Source organism: Drosophila subpulchrella, chromosome 3R (assembly GCF_014743375.2).
Source record: "Drosophila subpulchrella strain 33 F10 #4 breed RU33 chromosome 3R, RU_Dsub_v1.1 Primary Assembly, whole genome shotgun sequence".
NCBI lineage: Eukaryota > Metazoa > Arthropoda > Insecta > Diptera > Drosophilidae > Drosophila > Drosophila subpulchrella.
The window spans coordinates 6858108-6874342 of NC_050609.1; the positions used below are offsets into that span (position 1 = coordinate 6858108).

The 16235-nt window shown below is 42.2% G+C and overlaps 1 protein-coding gene across 4 annotated transcripts in view; it reads right to left on the bottom strand.

Moving 5' to 3' along the window:
• LOC119550321 (nephrin) overlaps nt 1–16235 on the bottom strand; it is a 67398-nt gene that overhangs the window by 34027 nt on the left and 17136 nt on the right. For all 4 annotated transcript variants that reach the window (XM_037858939.1, XM_037858948.1, XM_037858930.1 and 1 more), the window contains exon 2: nt 12606–13284. In XM_037858939.1, coding sequence (XP_037714867.1) covers nt 12606–12870 — 265 coding nt within the window. In that variant the 5' untranslated portion in view covers nt 12871–13284. The remainder of the gene's footprint in view (nt 1–12605; nt 13285–16235) is intronic.

Below are 16235 nucleotides of genomic sequence, written 5' to 3' on the forward strand. Positions count from 1 at the left end.
CAACAGCAACATGCAACACATGCTGCGCAACACGAGCCATTGCTGTACTTGCAGCTGGAGGTTTTGAAGAGGAGCCCAGGCGCCGTTACAGGACACGACAGGACACAGCTCGCCGGGCTGCAAACAGGAGCAGAAAGCAGAGAGAAGCGGCAGCAACCTCAAAACTGGGCCAAATATGCCGGCCCGAGTGCTTTGTGGCTCTGACACGGGGGGCATGGCACATTATTTACACGCGTGTTTATTATTTTCAATTAAAATGCACAAGGCAAATTTCGTAGGTAAACATGCGACAGCGACTGCTTCTGCCACTGGCTGACTCCCCTTGTGACTCATACTCATGTCACAGGCAGCAGCACAAAAGTAACTCACAGATACGAACTACAAATAGTTCGGCCAAACCAAGGGGCAATTTATTTATAGCCCGTTCCTTTTCAAGTTGTCGTAAAATTGCGTAAAAATCATTTTTGAATTTGTGCCAGTTTTTCGAAACAGCGCGATGCTCGAAAGAACTCGGCCCTGTGGCATCAGAACATCAGAAGGTCAGGGGCGTAGTCGCCAGTTAGGTGAAAAGGGGTTTGCTAAGATAACATATACTTTTCCTCTTAATGTATAACTTTTAAGATTAAGTAATCTTGTAAATACATATTTTTTCCGGCACCATAGGATTTCAATAAAAAATCATTGGGTTCGATTGAAATATTTTTCTTTCCCACAATAAAATGATAGGCACCATATTTATTTTAGTTCTTAAAGGCTAATGTATCTACTACAGAAAAACGATACAGAAAATTAGGAAAAATAATTTATATTAAAACACCTATAGGGTGTTTTTACAATCTGTCAAAATCCCCCTGGCCCACGTCCCTGTGTAAGGTACCACAAATTTAGATCTTAGGCCTATACACATATTTACACTATACTGTACACTATACACTTTGATAGCTTTGTAGCCGCTTCAAGAAATTCCCCCTGACACGGGCTGGCCTAAAATATTTTTATGTGTTTTTAATGCAATTTAATTTCTCTGCCCACGCACCAAAAAAATATGTATTTATATATTCTTTTGGGGATGCCCGGGGCCCAGGGACATATTTGGATTTGGAGGGAAGCAGAAAAATGCGTAAATGTTTGCCGTAGAGAGCCCAGTAATTCCGATTTAAATAAATCAAATTTTTGTTAAAAAAAAGACAACTTTTTTCCAGAGCCATCTGAAAATTGAAAAGGAAGACGGGGAAAATTGAAGCTGATTGGGCGCCACTTCGGGCCAACGCACGGCAGTCAGGGAAGCCATGCCTCCAGTCAGCAGTTTGCTACCGGAGTGAAAATCAATTTAATTATAGCTGACAATTAAATTTACGCCGAATTAACAGCGACACTCTAGTGTTTTTTGCTGTTTTCATTTTTCGTTGTACGAGTATCCCAGAGGCAGTCAACAGGCGACAGTCTGCAGTTCGTATTCCATAGTCTGTACTCTGTCCCTGCTCCATTTTCCACTCTCCAGTTGGACAAATGTCGCGCTGATTTCTTGTCAAACAATTTTTTAATCAGTGTCGCTTCACTAAAGCTGTCCTCGCCCACTTTTCCCCGGACTTTTCATTTTACTCGGCGGCTGATTCGGGTTTTTCTCCTGCAGATGTTGGCGCCGCGCATCCTGCATGTTGTCGTCTGTTTCTCCTGCCAAAAAGCCAGTTTGTCCTCGGATTTTAATTTTTTTCTGCTATTTTTTTCCGCTGCCAGCTGGCCCTGATAATTGCCTGCACATTTTCGGGAACGTTAATTCTGACACTGGTATGCCGAACAGCTGACTCATTGGAGCTGAAGCGGCGCGTCGGCCGCTTAATTTGACAAATTCGCATGACGCCAAAGCGGGAGGGCTAATTAGGCGCCTTGGCTTTGTTTTCGGCCAGTTCCCAGTTCAGTCGGTTCTCAGAACTCTGAATTCCAGCTCGTAACTTTTAACGACGATCCAGAAACGAGACAAGACAAGTGCCGCCTGCAAGTTTGTTTGTCTTGCGTAAACAAATAATTAAAATAATGTGACGGGGCAAGTGCAGCTGCCTGCCAGCGCGTATCTGCATATCTTTGGCTCCATATCCATATCTGTGTTCAGTATTCTGCATCTGCGTTTGCCATCAAGCGCAACTTTCGAACACCCCCCACATGACAAGTGGAGTCGCAGATGCAAATGCAGATGATGCCAAGTCATGGGAAAAAGCGGCCGCGTTGACTAAGACTTTGGCCCAATTTTTGGCCTACCCCGCAAGCACTCAAAAATAAAGATACGCAATATTCGATCTTTTAAAATCATAAATATGTTTATGTATTTTAAAGAAAATGAATTAGCACATAGATAGCACAATTTTTAAAAAAAATAACTACCCATTAACAAAAACAGTATGTCAAAATTTATATGAGTTTTTTGCAGATCTTCTAAGAGGCTTCATAGATTATATCGCATACGTAGTTTCAATAAAAGCAGAAATGTGTTTTAAAGAATAATGTTTTTAAATTTTCCATGTTAGTATTCCATTAGAACCTGTATTGCATAGTGATATCTGACTTTAGAATGTTAAATAAGATCTGAACATGCTACCTTTTTGATTAGAAATGTATGTTTATCTGGCAGACAGAAGTGTGGGAAATGTCTTGAATTAATGGCTTCTCTTTTTCCAAGTGCAGCAATATGTTGTGCATATGCTGGAAAAGCTTTTAATTGTTCGCTTTTGTTTACCAATGAGCCGGCTGTCGCGACCTCCTTCGAAGCTCGGCACTTGCTGCTGCTGATTGCTCTTTTTTGTTGTTGAGCTAATTGATTTATTTACTGTGTGCGCCTGTTTTGAAATAATTTCATGCTAATTTGCTTGTTAATCGTTCGAGTCCACCCCCCCCCCCCTGTATGTGTGTTATTTGTGTGTGTTTAGCGCCATTTCACCAGTGACTCAAAGGCGGCGCTCCAATGAAGTGTGAAGTGTTGGCAGCCTTTTGCTTTTGCTTCTGCTGTGCTGTTGCTTTGCTTCCGAAGCAAATGTTGTTGTTTGCTTCTGCTGCTGCTGCTGCTGTGCATTGATTGCTAATGAGCAGGGGCATTAGATGATTTAGTGGCACTCAACCCTCGATCCCCTCGATTTCCGACCCCAGCTGAAAGCAAAACAAACACACATTAGAGCTCCACTTTCTCCGGCTTTCACCCCCCCTCCGCTTTTCGTTTGCTGCCTGCATTTGACACTTGCGCCTTTCAATTTCTAGAGCCATAAACCAAATCGGCAACGAGTTCAATTCCAAGCTCAAGTGGCCATAGACCTCAACACATTGGCCCGCTTCTTAAGGGACATAAACCCATATCGTCCATATATCAAATATATGGCACAGAGCAAGAAAAAACCATAAGAAATGATCACCGCATTAACATTCCGATTTGTCCTCAAAAATTTTCCACTTTAAAAATAAGTTATGTCTTATTGTTTTGATGAAAAATATAATAATTATGAAATTGTCTTGAAAAGTCGGTCATAATTCTTAATTTAGAGCTTTTCTGCAGTTCATAAACATTTTTTTGCATTTTATGTTTCTTTGGTGCAACTTTTTTCCTTCACAAAAAGCCAGCAATGTGCAATAGTGTTCTATTTTTGGTTTTTGTATACTTTCAAAGAAAAATCCAAAGTGAAATCTTCAAAAGAGTATTTGGCTTTTTAGTGCATTCAGTTTGTATCTAGTCCTTTTATATTTCTGCAAAAAGCAGCAATCTGAAAAAATGTTATATTTGAAGATGTTATAAGCTTGAAAATATATGGTGCAACTCTTTGTAATTTATCTTAAATATAAAATAGTTTGTTGATATTTAATTATTGGTTTTAAAGGCTATGCTTCATTTCTTTAGATATATCAGGGATGGTATATAACCCCTTTTGAAATTTCTTGTAAGCATGAGTCATTCATGGGTGCATTTTTCCCCAGAATGTCTGACCATTTTGGTCGTAATTTTTTCTCCATGTGGGCTCCCTAGTTTATGGCCCCGCCCAAGGAGCCAAGGAGCCCAAGGAGGTTGGGAAGCCTTTGCTATCACTGCTGGTGCTATTTTGTATCTGCTTCGGCAGACTGCCATAACTCAGACGTGGCGCACTCAATTTGCTTACTTGGCAACAGTGTGGCAGCAGGATCAGGGGGCAGGACATGGACATGGGCGTAGTGGGAGGGGCATGGACAGGGGCAGGGGCAGGGGCAGGGACAGGAGCAGGGGGCACACCTCTGAGGCAGACGCGACACCCTGGCCTTTGGCTGCTCGCCCAACTATTGCTCGCTTTTTTGGCCATTTTGTAGCTATTTTATTTTGTATTTATTTGGCGCTTCTTTTGCCATTTTATGCTGTGACATTTCAGCGCTGGCTTCGCCGGCGACAAAATCCGTTTTATTTATATGCAAAATATGTAAATTTACGACCAGCAGGGGCCGAACCCCCCAGTGCTTTTCCCCTTTTCCATGGAAAAGGAAAGGAAAGTATAGAAGGAGCAGCAAACAAGTTGCGTACTTGTATTTTATGCACAGCATTGCATACTTATGGGCCACAACAAGATTGAATGTGTGCTGGTGAGTATCTGTGTTTTGGGGCTGCCGTATACATATATGTGTGTGTTTTTAGATTTACAAGTGCGATTTCGATAGAGTTTATTTTGCCTTGCCCTTGCCGAAATCTAAGACCCTAAAATTTACGTACGCATCTCGGCATATTTATGCCTTTCGGTGAGAGAGATAAAATGAGTTCTCTCCGTCGCCTGACAATAATTTAGATTATTTTTGTTTTAATTAAACGCACAGCTGACAAACTGTTCAGATTTATGGATCGCTGGCCATAAATAAAAGCCCGACCGACCGACCGCAACTGGCCAAACTGGGAATGAAAATGCCAAGCTTAAAATGCAGCAATTGTAATTCGTTCTAATTTATTTACTCCGACCAATGCAATTTATGGCAGTTGTTGTTGATTTTCCACAGCTGTATTGCTGTATTTCTGCCATTTTCAATTTGAAACAATTTATGGCAGCGTTTTATGCAAATCCAGCGACTAATCACCGCGGCACACGACTTGCCGCCGGGCAAAACTGTCGGTAAATTAAAATTTAATAAAAATGCAAATTACCCAAAATTGCAGTCAGCCCGGCCACGCCCCTTCCGTCGACGGCCCCACCCCGCCCATTTGACTAATTTTCAATTAACCGTCAGGCGGAAAATGTCCAAGTCAAAGGGTTGTGCTCGAATCGAGAGGCCGCCAAGTGGAAAATGTTGCAGAAATAAAAGACAAATGGTGCGGGGGTGTGGTCCAAAAGCTCAGGGTCGTTGTAAAATATTCACAAACGAGTTGATTACGTGTCTCACATAGATTTGCCCTTTTTCACGATTTCACAATCGGAATGGAATTTCCAGTGAAAATTAGCCAAGGAAAAATCACCCAGAAGTACCTACAAAACAAAAAGCCAAAGGGCCGAGGGCGAGCAAACGTTTGCTTGGCATGTTCAAGTGATAAATTCAATTTTCCACTTGAACGCCAGAACGACGATGGCGATGAGGATGAGGTTGAGGATCCCCTTCCCTAGCCGCAGTGTGTGACTAATGGCGTTTACTGGTAGTCCGGTCATCGTCATCCTGCTCGGCGGCGGCAATCAAACAGAAATCATAAAGGCGTGTTGTCCAAACATAAACAGGGCGGTGGCCCGGGGCTTCCCCTCCTTTGACTTGGGATCCCATTGAACAAAGGCCAGGCCCATTGCCATTCCCAGTCCCATCCCAACGAGAAACGCGTGCCCGCCGGCGATAAAAATTACAAATTCTCACACCCCCTCAAGGATCGCCCTCCGGTAAAAGGTGTGCACTCGAGCGTCGACTTCGAACTCCCAATCCAAAGGATGCATTGTCAGGACAGGCCGAAGGACGGAGGGTGTCCATGTCCGTGTCCGTCTCCGTGTCCTGGTGATTGCGTGATTCACCAGACACAATACAATATTAATCGGTTGGGGATTAGCTGGAATTACCCAGACAGGGGACTAGACCTGATTACCAAGGCAGGTGGACGAGGAATCACTTTGAGTTTATGAGCTAAATTTAAGATTAAGGAGTTTATTGTAGAGGTTAGTAAACAGATACAGGATTTTAGTTTTTTAATAATTTTAAAGAAATAACTAAGGTTCTTATAATTATAACATTATTTGCATTCCGGTTTTATATTACCAAATGTTTTACAACAAAAATATCATATATGAATGTTTTTGAAAATGAAATATAATATTAGATTGCATACTTCTTTTTTATAGTCATACTGTAAGCGAATTGCCAAAAATATTGTTGAGAGTCAAAAAATTCGAAATGCCTGTATATCAAGTGAAATCTTTATTAAGACACTTAGTTTTTAATAAAAACCCCTTTCAATTACACAGTTTACCATTAAAGTAACGTGCAGTAATTAAAGCTCTCAAAACTAAGTGGCACACACTTGCACGTTATGGATAAACGTTTAAAGTAAAAGGCATATTTTTTGGGTAATTGCCAGATTAAGAAAACTGCTGAAAAAACCCCAAATATTTAATTGTTATTACTATTTTTATAGGATATTTCCATTTTTTGCAAGTGGCCCATTTAAGAGTAACTATAGCACCCGACTTTCAACCCCCGACCACCCGCTGCGAATTGGGCAGACAAAGTGGGGAGTGGACAAATAAAAGCGCTCATAAAATTGAATTTTTTATGACTAACGAAACGAAACCAAACCCATGCCCCCGAAGGGTTAATTTTGGAGTGAAGTGGAGCGTTAAGCAGAAAGGACAAAGTGCAAAGGGCCAAACGACGCTGTCGATGCCGAACGTTAACTGATTTGCACCTTTTGACTTTCGGCTGGAGCTGGCTAACAAACAAGGTCGAAAGTGGTGCTTTGGTGGTGGTGCTGTGCTGATTAACGGAAGCATTACTCATGGCCCGGAAAATCTGGCGAGGGGGAAAACTGGGGGATCCAGCGGGATCCTTGGGGGAAAACGAGGAGTTCGACGGGCACTCAATCAAGTGCAAAATGCAAATGCGCTGAGCAGCTAAAAATACCAGCAACAAAAGGGATGTTGCGGCCCATAAAAGCCGGCCAACAGCAGCTGCAAGTGCCAGATCTTACGCTCCCGTTCCGACTTTATAGAGCCCCTCCAGCGATTTCATCCCCCTATAACCCAGCCGCAGCCCCAACCCCATCCATTCAACCTTAGTGTTGCATTTATTGCGCTTGTTAAAGGCATCTAAAAAGGGAAGCGCGAGCGAGAGAAACAAGTTAAAAAGTCATAAAATGATATTTATTTCATTCCGCTGCCGCGTAATGCGGCACTGGCAGCCATCAGCAGCCTCGCGGGTGGCATCATCGCAAGACCCAAACACGATGATGAGGAATCCCTGCACGGGGAGAAATATATCTATATCTAGATATATCTAAATATAACAGTGAGAGTGCTGGAAATAATATCTGAGCAATTCTTATCTAACACAGATGGAAACACTTTAATAAAATTAGAACATGCCGAATAACCTATTCAAGCAAAATATAGGATATACCGTAGCTCCAGTAAACGGAGCCAATTAAATATAAATCATCAAAAAAATTTTACAAATATTTTAGTTTAATTTTTTTAAGAATATCCTTGCTTTGTACCTATATTTAACATTTATAGTTCATATTCAATAATCATTTTTTTCTAATTTACCACTTTCAATAGATATAATCTAAAACTGACTTATGTCACAGATCTTTAAGTTTGTCGATCTACCTTGATGTCTTAAGAGATCTATTATATATATATTATATATTGAGGGGCATTTAGGAAGACTGACCGTCATTCAAAACACTTTTTCTGAGTGTATCAGGAGCATAAAGCTGAGCAGCTAGAGCGGCACCAGCTGACACCGAAGCTGGCCAAGAAGAAGTTCCGTAGATTTGCTTTTTATTTGAAATTTATATGCGAGTTCGCCGCCTTCCCGGGAAAATTCAGAGGGAAACGCACAAAGAGGATCTATGGAGATGGTAAGATGTTAAGATGGTAGGATGGGCGTGGTATGGGGGTAACTGCCTTTTCACACAACTATTTGCCGCTTTTATGGAGTTGAAGCTTTGACTTCTTGGCTGCTCGCGCTGAGCCACTGGAAATGGAAATGCGCCAACGTTGTGGCTTTTTAATGTTTTCTTGTTAAAGTTTATTGAAAAACTTTGGCCAGTCACGTTTGAGTAGTCAGCGGGCGCAGTAACTTATAACTGTGAATACAAACACACACTCTTTGGGGCGTATATAGTGTTTGTATATATAGAGATGGTGCGTGGGGAAAACGTTTCCCGACCAGAAATGAAACATCTGCAGGAGTGCACGCCCCGATGCCCATGAAAATGGGCCAAAAGTGATTTCTTCTGTTTAATAAAGAGAACGGAAACTTGTGCATATTACTTTATCTATTCTACTTTTCCGGGGGGCGTTCGAGGCGTGGGGGGCGTGGTCGTGTTTGCTCATAATTGAAATTTCGCGCTAAACAGGAAGTGGCTATTGCCAGCGCTTTTGTTGCGGCCAGTTCAAGTTGTTCGAGTTGCTCTGAATCAACTGGGTCTGAAAGCTTTTCGGGGGGCATGGAAAACTGAGTGGCACATGGCCGAGGAAAATGTGGGGAAAATGCAGTTCATAAACAACAGCAGGAGATGCGAAAATGCAATAATATTTATGAGAAACACTCTGTGTGTCCGGGGAAAGAGGCAGATATGATGGGTAAATGGGAGGCGAGTGCAAAAGAAAATTAAGACCGAAGTCCGGAGAAAATGTGAAATGTGTGCGAAAAACATACAGAAAAGAATGGGGAGGGTGGGCAGTTTCTAGCCCGGGAACTGTCATTGTCTTCGGATCCAGATACTACACATGTTCCTATCCTCGGACCACTCGTCTTCCTTTGTTCACCCAAACAATGGAGCTGGGAGTTTTAAGAGCGAGTTGTTCTCAATATAATGTCAACATATCGATCCGCTGCATTACTTTTTAGCTTTTAAATGAATCCTTTCTTACATATTGGACAGTGAAACTTTAATGTAATAAAAGTGTATATAATATATATTATTTTATATATTTTTTAAAACCTTTTTCTCTAGCATAGACCAGCACTTCATGTTACCTGCATTATTGGTGCACTATTCGAAAAATTCTTGGCAGTGAACTCAAGGTATGACTTGCAAATTTGAATAATATTCGAAATACCTGGATTCTTCGCCCTTCAGGCATTTCGGAGTTATGTGCGAGAGTCTGTTTCTATCTTTAGTTGTATCGCTATAGTGTTTTACCTGGCTGGACATTCTTTTTCCTGGCATTCCATCCATCGTGGTGCGCTTTTCCTTTCCGGCACTCTTCGCTTTCCCGCTGCATCCATTTATTTTCCACTCTCGTGTCGCTGCCGTCTGTCAAACCCCCCTGTTTTTTCCAGCATTTTCATCCCACAGCCTCCCAACACGTACTGTGCAGTGTGACATGTGCTTCCTCTGTTGTATTTTTGAGCGCCCCCCTTTTCTCTTTTTTTGTTGTATTTCCAGTGTTATTTTCCACATGTGGAATTGAACTTTGCATCTTGCTGCGACGCGTCGCAACTTCAGAGATACAAAATGCAACGAAATTTTCATTTGCCAGCGCCGATGCTGCACTTGACTTGTGGCGCTTCTGCTGGCAGCACCAGCATCTCCGGCTCCACACCCATGTGCACCACCATGTCACCCCCAACCACTGCACCATCCATTGCACCACTCCACATGGTTGGGCATCCATTCTGACCGCCTCGCAGCGCTTATGACGCTGTTTTGACACTGCGAACGCGCGCGTGTTTATAAATAAAATATATATGGAAATATATATTTGTGAAATTTTTCCACGCTTCTTTTGGTTTGTGGATGGGATGGATGGTTGCTTGGTGCACATGTGCTGCACCCTTCTGCTGCTGCTACTTTTCCTTTGAAGTTCATAAAAATTAACAAAAAATCAATTTACAACACAAACGATGCGCTGATGAGGCGAGTGAAGAATGGATGGTATGGGATATGAGGTATAGGGTGTGGGTAGGTTAAGAAGTGCCCTTGTAAATGTTTTCATTGCAATCGAATGTGCGCTTAGTGACGCCGCCTGTGATCTCTAAACCGCCACGCCCACTGTCCTTGGGGTGGTTGATTCCGCCTCGCAGTGTAAATGCATGAATATATATGAGTATTTTTTGCGAGCGTGTTGATTGCCCATCAAAGCAAAGCCAAGGCCAGAGGAAAAGCAGCAGGAGCACAGCAAGAGATTTGCATAGAGCACACACCACCAACAGGAAAATAAATCCCCCTAATGCCGAAAACGCTTCTATTTCTGTACACTTGCAGAAAATGTAACACGATCAGTAGGAAAAATGAAAGTCCTATAGCTAAAATGTGACATATATTTATATCTCAAAAATCACATCAGTTCAATCATAATCATTAAGCTCCCATCTCACAAATATTTACCAAAGATGCCTGTAAAATTAAATGAATATTTTATTATTGGTAAACAAAACAAGGCACATAATATTTACCATAATTATTCGATGATTGTTTATGTATCCAAAATATACCCACTTCAAAATCCATTTGGAATGTCACGAACGAGGACCAATTAAAGCCTTAAGAACACCCATTTTCGATTCTATTTTTCCCCGTGCAGTTGTTGCTGTACCGTCAGCAAGAACATAAAAATAGCGACGATTATGATGAAAATATTCATGCGACAAACGGAAGCCATATCTCCTGGCTGGTTCGGTTCGGCTCCCTCCCAAAACACGCGATGTTCTGGGGAGTTGTTTATGTGCCAACGATACGCAGCACATTTGGATTCCACTTAAGGCGTCACCACTGTTTGTATCTGGATATGTATGTTTTGGCCAATGTGCAGCCAGCGGCAGTGGAAAAGCCCCAGATACATGCCGAAATTCCTTTAGCCGGATCAATAGAAGGCACTTGAAAGCTGGCTCTGGGAAAGTGCCATGCAAAGTTGAAAAAAGAGCCGTAGGATTGCCGCTAATAAAGCGACAAACGTAATTAAATTTAATGCCCGAGATGCTCAGACAAAAGCCAAACGACCATGATGTCTAAATCCGAGTATTGAAATTCAATTTACTACGAAATCCCATGCATCGATGGGCTCGACGACAAACGGCAGCGAAATAGAAAATACTGGAAAATGTGTCTCGATATCGGCAAATCCTGTCATAAATTTCGACAGCCTTTGGCAAGGCGCAGCCAAAAGCGAACCCATCTCATATCCCAGGGATCGGGATTCTCGGGGGGCAATGGCAACAAAGGAAGCCGACACGCAGACGACCCCAAAAGGAAAATATGCTGATGTCGATGCCGAATTATGATTTGTTTTTGTCGACTGGCCGGCGGGCAGAAAGGGGCGTTATCAGTCTTTTGGGGAAATGAGATTTTCCCCAAGGTTACCGACGACTGCGAACTACTCGTAAAAAGCACAAGCGACCAACGGTTTTCCATCAACTCGAACATCCTCGAGCAGAAAGGAACAGACCCAACACATCCTCGACCTCGCAAATTATAAAGTTGTTTGGCCAAAAGTGCTGACGCTTCTCGCACCATGGCTTGCAAGTTTTGTCTTCGTTTTGAAAAATGTGCCAGAAGCCAAGGAGAACGAAAAGAAAGAGCCAAAAAAACTTCTGCACGTTTTATCTAACGCACATTGATAAGGATTTTTGGCAGTCGTCGCATGATTTGCAAGTTTGCACAAATTCCTCGGCAAGATGAACGTTTTGTGCAGACGTGAGCGAAAATGCGATGACCCCTTGGCACAGTTTGGCTCTTTTCCACAGGATTTACATCTCGATGATCAAATCAAGTGGCCAGCATAGGGAGCTCATGGGATTGCGAACAGGTGTTGGCCAGGGCATGAAATGAAATTCGGGCTTAGGGGGAAAAGAAGTCAGCTAAATTCAGAATAAAACATCTTGCAGATGGATTTTTCAAACGTTAAGTGGGCACCTTATGGTGAACTATGCATATCTTAGAAGGTTTTCTTGAGCTGTATGAGATGTTTGAGTTATAAAAGTGTTTAGCCATCGATAAAATGGATTTTCCATTAGCCAAATAAATTTGTAAGGCTCTATAAATGCCTATATATATATCTCGTAATAATAAAACCAATTAATAATTATGGACCTTAAGCTATGATAATATAAACAAAATTATTATAATATTTCCTGAACTATCGTGTTGTAATTTCAATCATTTAAAATCCAGTCTTAAACCCAAGAAGTAACTTTTGGATTTCCAAACCATATTCTTTTCAATACCGAGCAAATATTCCTGCATTTTAAACAGTTTCTATTGTCTGGGAAAATCATAATGACGAGCGCAGACCTAAACGAGCAAGAGGTCCCTTCAATAATTTGAGGGGAAACCGCCAGCTCGTTACTGCTGCGAATAACTGAGTTTGAGACCGAGTTTCTTTTCAGTCCGCAGTCAGAAACTCCTGCCAATCGTTAGCTGTTATTGTTATTACACGTAATACAGTTGCTGGTTGCCGGTTGTCGGTTGTACTCACTGTTCTTTTGAAAATCCTGCGATTCCTCGTCCGCCAAAACCGATTTTAGCTGCTGCAGGCAAGTCAACAGGGCCAACGTCAAGCCGACAGCCCAAATCGTTTTCCCATTGTCCGGGCATCTCGTTCGTGATTTTCGATGTGTGTTGATGTTGCCATTGCTGTTGCCGGTTTGCTGTTGCCAATATGTCGTTTGCATTGCTGTTTTTGTGGTGGTTGCTGGTGTTCCGCTGGTTGGTAATAAAAGCTGCATGGCTGTAGCTGTCATTTTGTTGTGCTTGCGGTGCGTTGTGCCAAACGCGAGAACGTCTCGTCATTTATGTGGCAAACTTCAATTTGACCAGGGTGTCAAAGAAACGCAAGAGTACGAAAAAGTGCAGAAGTGAGTTCAGAATGTTGCAGATACGCAGTCGACTGCAGTTTGCCGTGTTGCGTGACCTGGCGCCAATGAGCACGCGTCTCCTTGTTATGGCCGCTCGGCTATTTCCGCATCCGCCGTTGGCTTTAATGAAGCGCCAATGTACTCGTGGCCCATAAAAAGGGCATTTCCGCCGGCATTTACGAATGCATGTCCGTGTGACTCAGCTCAGATCAAGTCCATAGCATCGCTTAATGTGCCTTTACATTTTTATTTGCCCTTTTATGGACTTTCTTTTTTTCGGAGTATTGTTAATGGGGAATTCTGTGAATAGAAAAGCAAATGTGGAAACATGAGTAAGAGCTGATTGTTTTTGTGGTAGCTAGGAGCTACACAAGGAAAATGGAATCAGAAATGGACTTAAAATGTTTTTCTAAATTATTTAAATAATTTTATTTTTCTAGATTTTATTTTAGAGCCTCACACATCCTTTCAACCTCAAAAATATCTTATAATTTATATTATTTCAAAATGCTTTTACATATTTCCTTTTAGTGTACTAGAAACTCGCTGCCAGAAATATGAAAAGTGCTAATAAAATGTTTACACATTGGGCGTCAGGCAAATGTGGATTGTAAAGAGCTGGCCAAAAGGGTCGGGAATTCGGAACTCGAAATAAGAAGCCCAAAAGGCTGACTCACAAAGGAGTCACAGGAATCGAGGGGAGTACACTCCTCGAAATTGGTTGTTTTATGTGGCCATCGCATCGATGAAGTGCGATTAATGGCGCGTTTCAATGTGAGACGCGTAATTAAGGCTGTGGATTTATGTGCTCGCTGCCAGCTGAGGCATGACCTTCGAACCCCCATTACCACCGCCCCAGCAACTCTCAACTTTCATCTCTTTAACCCCTGGTTGTCGGCCCATAAAATCGAGCCCTCGCTGAGTGCTGCTTTATCACCTAGCCAAATGTTGCTGCTGCGCCCTTTAATTGCGTGTTTGAGCAGCACGAGTGTCGACAATTAAACAACGCATCGAAATTGATAAGCCAAAATACTACAAGCTCCCCTGCATTTCCAATGAAAACCGCTCGTGCGTCAGGGTTAGTTGGTCCTCAGCCAAATGGTGTTGCATTAATGGAGTGAAGATGATTCAGGTCGCAGGACTTTTTACCTTAACCCAGAAAGCCCAGAGAGCTCACTTAATTATGCAACATTTTGTATCGGCAACCAAGCGACAACTTGGCTCCTTTTCTGTTTATGTGTGTGTGGTAGGCTGGTTTTAATGAGCAACTACATACGCACACACAGTTGAGAAATTTGTGTGTGCGCCAAGGAGTGAAAATAAATTATATATAGCTCTCGCGAAAAAAGTTCATAAATTTTTATGATGCCTTTTGATTAAAAGATAATAACTTGAAATGCTGCCAGCGAGTGTGTTGTCTTTGTGTGTGTCTTTGCAGAACACCCCCTATTTTCTTTTTGGGTCTTAACACTGAAAAAAAACATACATATAGGGTATGATGTAGGTCAACCCAGCGATTTAGCGATATTTTGCACTTTGCTTTCATGAAGTTCTTAATATTACAAAAACATTTTAGCCTTTAAGAATATTTTCTTTATTAAATGTACGTATGGGTTTTCCCTCAGTGTATCTATATTTCATGTTTTCTTTATGCCCTCTTTTCTTGTTACCTGGCCATAAATTATCCTGGCTGAGGACTGAGGCTATTGACAGTCAAACTTTGCTCATTAGTAAATTTCCGACAAGCAACGCATGTTCCTTCATCTGTCTGCTCTAAGGGGTATATACATTGTATATTGTATTATATCACGAATGTATATATCTAGCCCTATAAAGTCAGCTGCTGTGGCATTCGGTTTGCATATTTTATTGCTGATTAATTAACTGGGCGTCTCGAATCGACTCCGAAGTTGCATTGTGACGTTCGGGCCTGAACTTTAATGACACCAAGTGGAAGATTTGCTAATTAAAAAAGTTTGCCAATGCGAACACGAAACACGAGAGGGCAAATGAAAGAGATTTTCCCCTGGCCAGAGGGAAAAGTTCGTTCCAGTCGATGCTGCTGCCAAGTATCGTGTAACTATTGCCAACTACTGACGCTTAAAGCCCCAGTTTGGCCAAGTTAGGAGGCATTTACCGACAAAGAATTAGTTGTCCAATTTATAAGGAATTGTGTGTCGAAAATAACACACTTTTGGCCAAGTTTGGTATTTTGGTTACTGCCGCAGGCAGTGGGCATGTCCATTTGCTTATTTGCCTATTGATTGGTTTTGCCAGTCAGGTGCTAGTGCCATTCGTAAGAGCCCACCTATCAGGCATCAGCCGTCGCTGCAGATTTTAGCCTTGTCAAATTACCACAGCCACTCCATCATCGTTGGGACCTCGGCTTCACCCACTCGAATTTATCCAGGGCCTGAATTCCTGGATCCCTGTACTCCGTCATCAGGGCTCACAAATTTATGGGCAAATGCTCAACTTTGCCATAAATGTTCATCATAATGTGACACAATTTCCTCAAGATTTAACGCCGCATAAAAACCCTAAGAACACTCCCATATGGTAATAGAAAGGGGGGCTAAGGATTGAGTGTGGGAATGGAGATGGGAGATGGGGATTGTGCAATCCACATGCTCAATAAAGTCAAAGACGCACAGCTCTCGGCGTAAGCGGGCGTTGACAGATGGCATAAATTTTGAAATAAAATATAATAATATAAAATAAAGTATATGTTCAGCTGCAGTCAGTCAGCGCATGCAGGCGACAGATAGACGCAGTGTGAACTTAACTGACAACCTCCCCATCTTATCGGCCAGCTGGGAGCGGGCTCAAAGGCTACGGCTCCGGCTCCGGCTCCATCCTGCCTTTGCCTTCCTTACCAGCCGAGTGTGCCACCGCGTGATATATCATAAGCATGCGTCTGACAAGCGTAAGTACCGCCGCTGTCACTGTCACAGGACTAACGGGACCAACAGGAGCGGCAGATGGGGCAGAAGTGGCAGAAGCTCCTCAAGAAGCGCCAACTCCTCGGCGACGACGCGTGTTATTACACCATGCGGCATACTTTTAGCGCCACTCAAAGAACATTTTACTGGCATTGTGAGTGTGTGTCAGTGCGTGCACTGAGAGAAATTTACTATGTTTTTATATTTGAATTGTATATTGAAAATGCTGGAGAATTTGTGACTTAGCAAAACGAATTCCAGTTAAATTAATCAAATATAAAAGATAATAAAGTCATTAAAAATTATTTT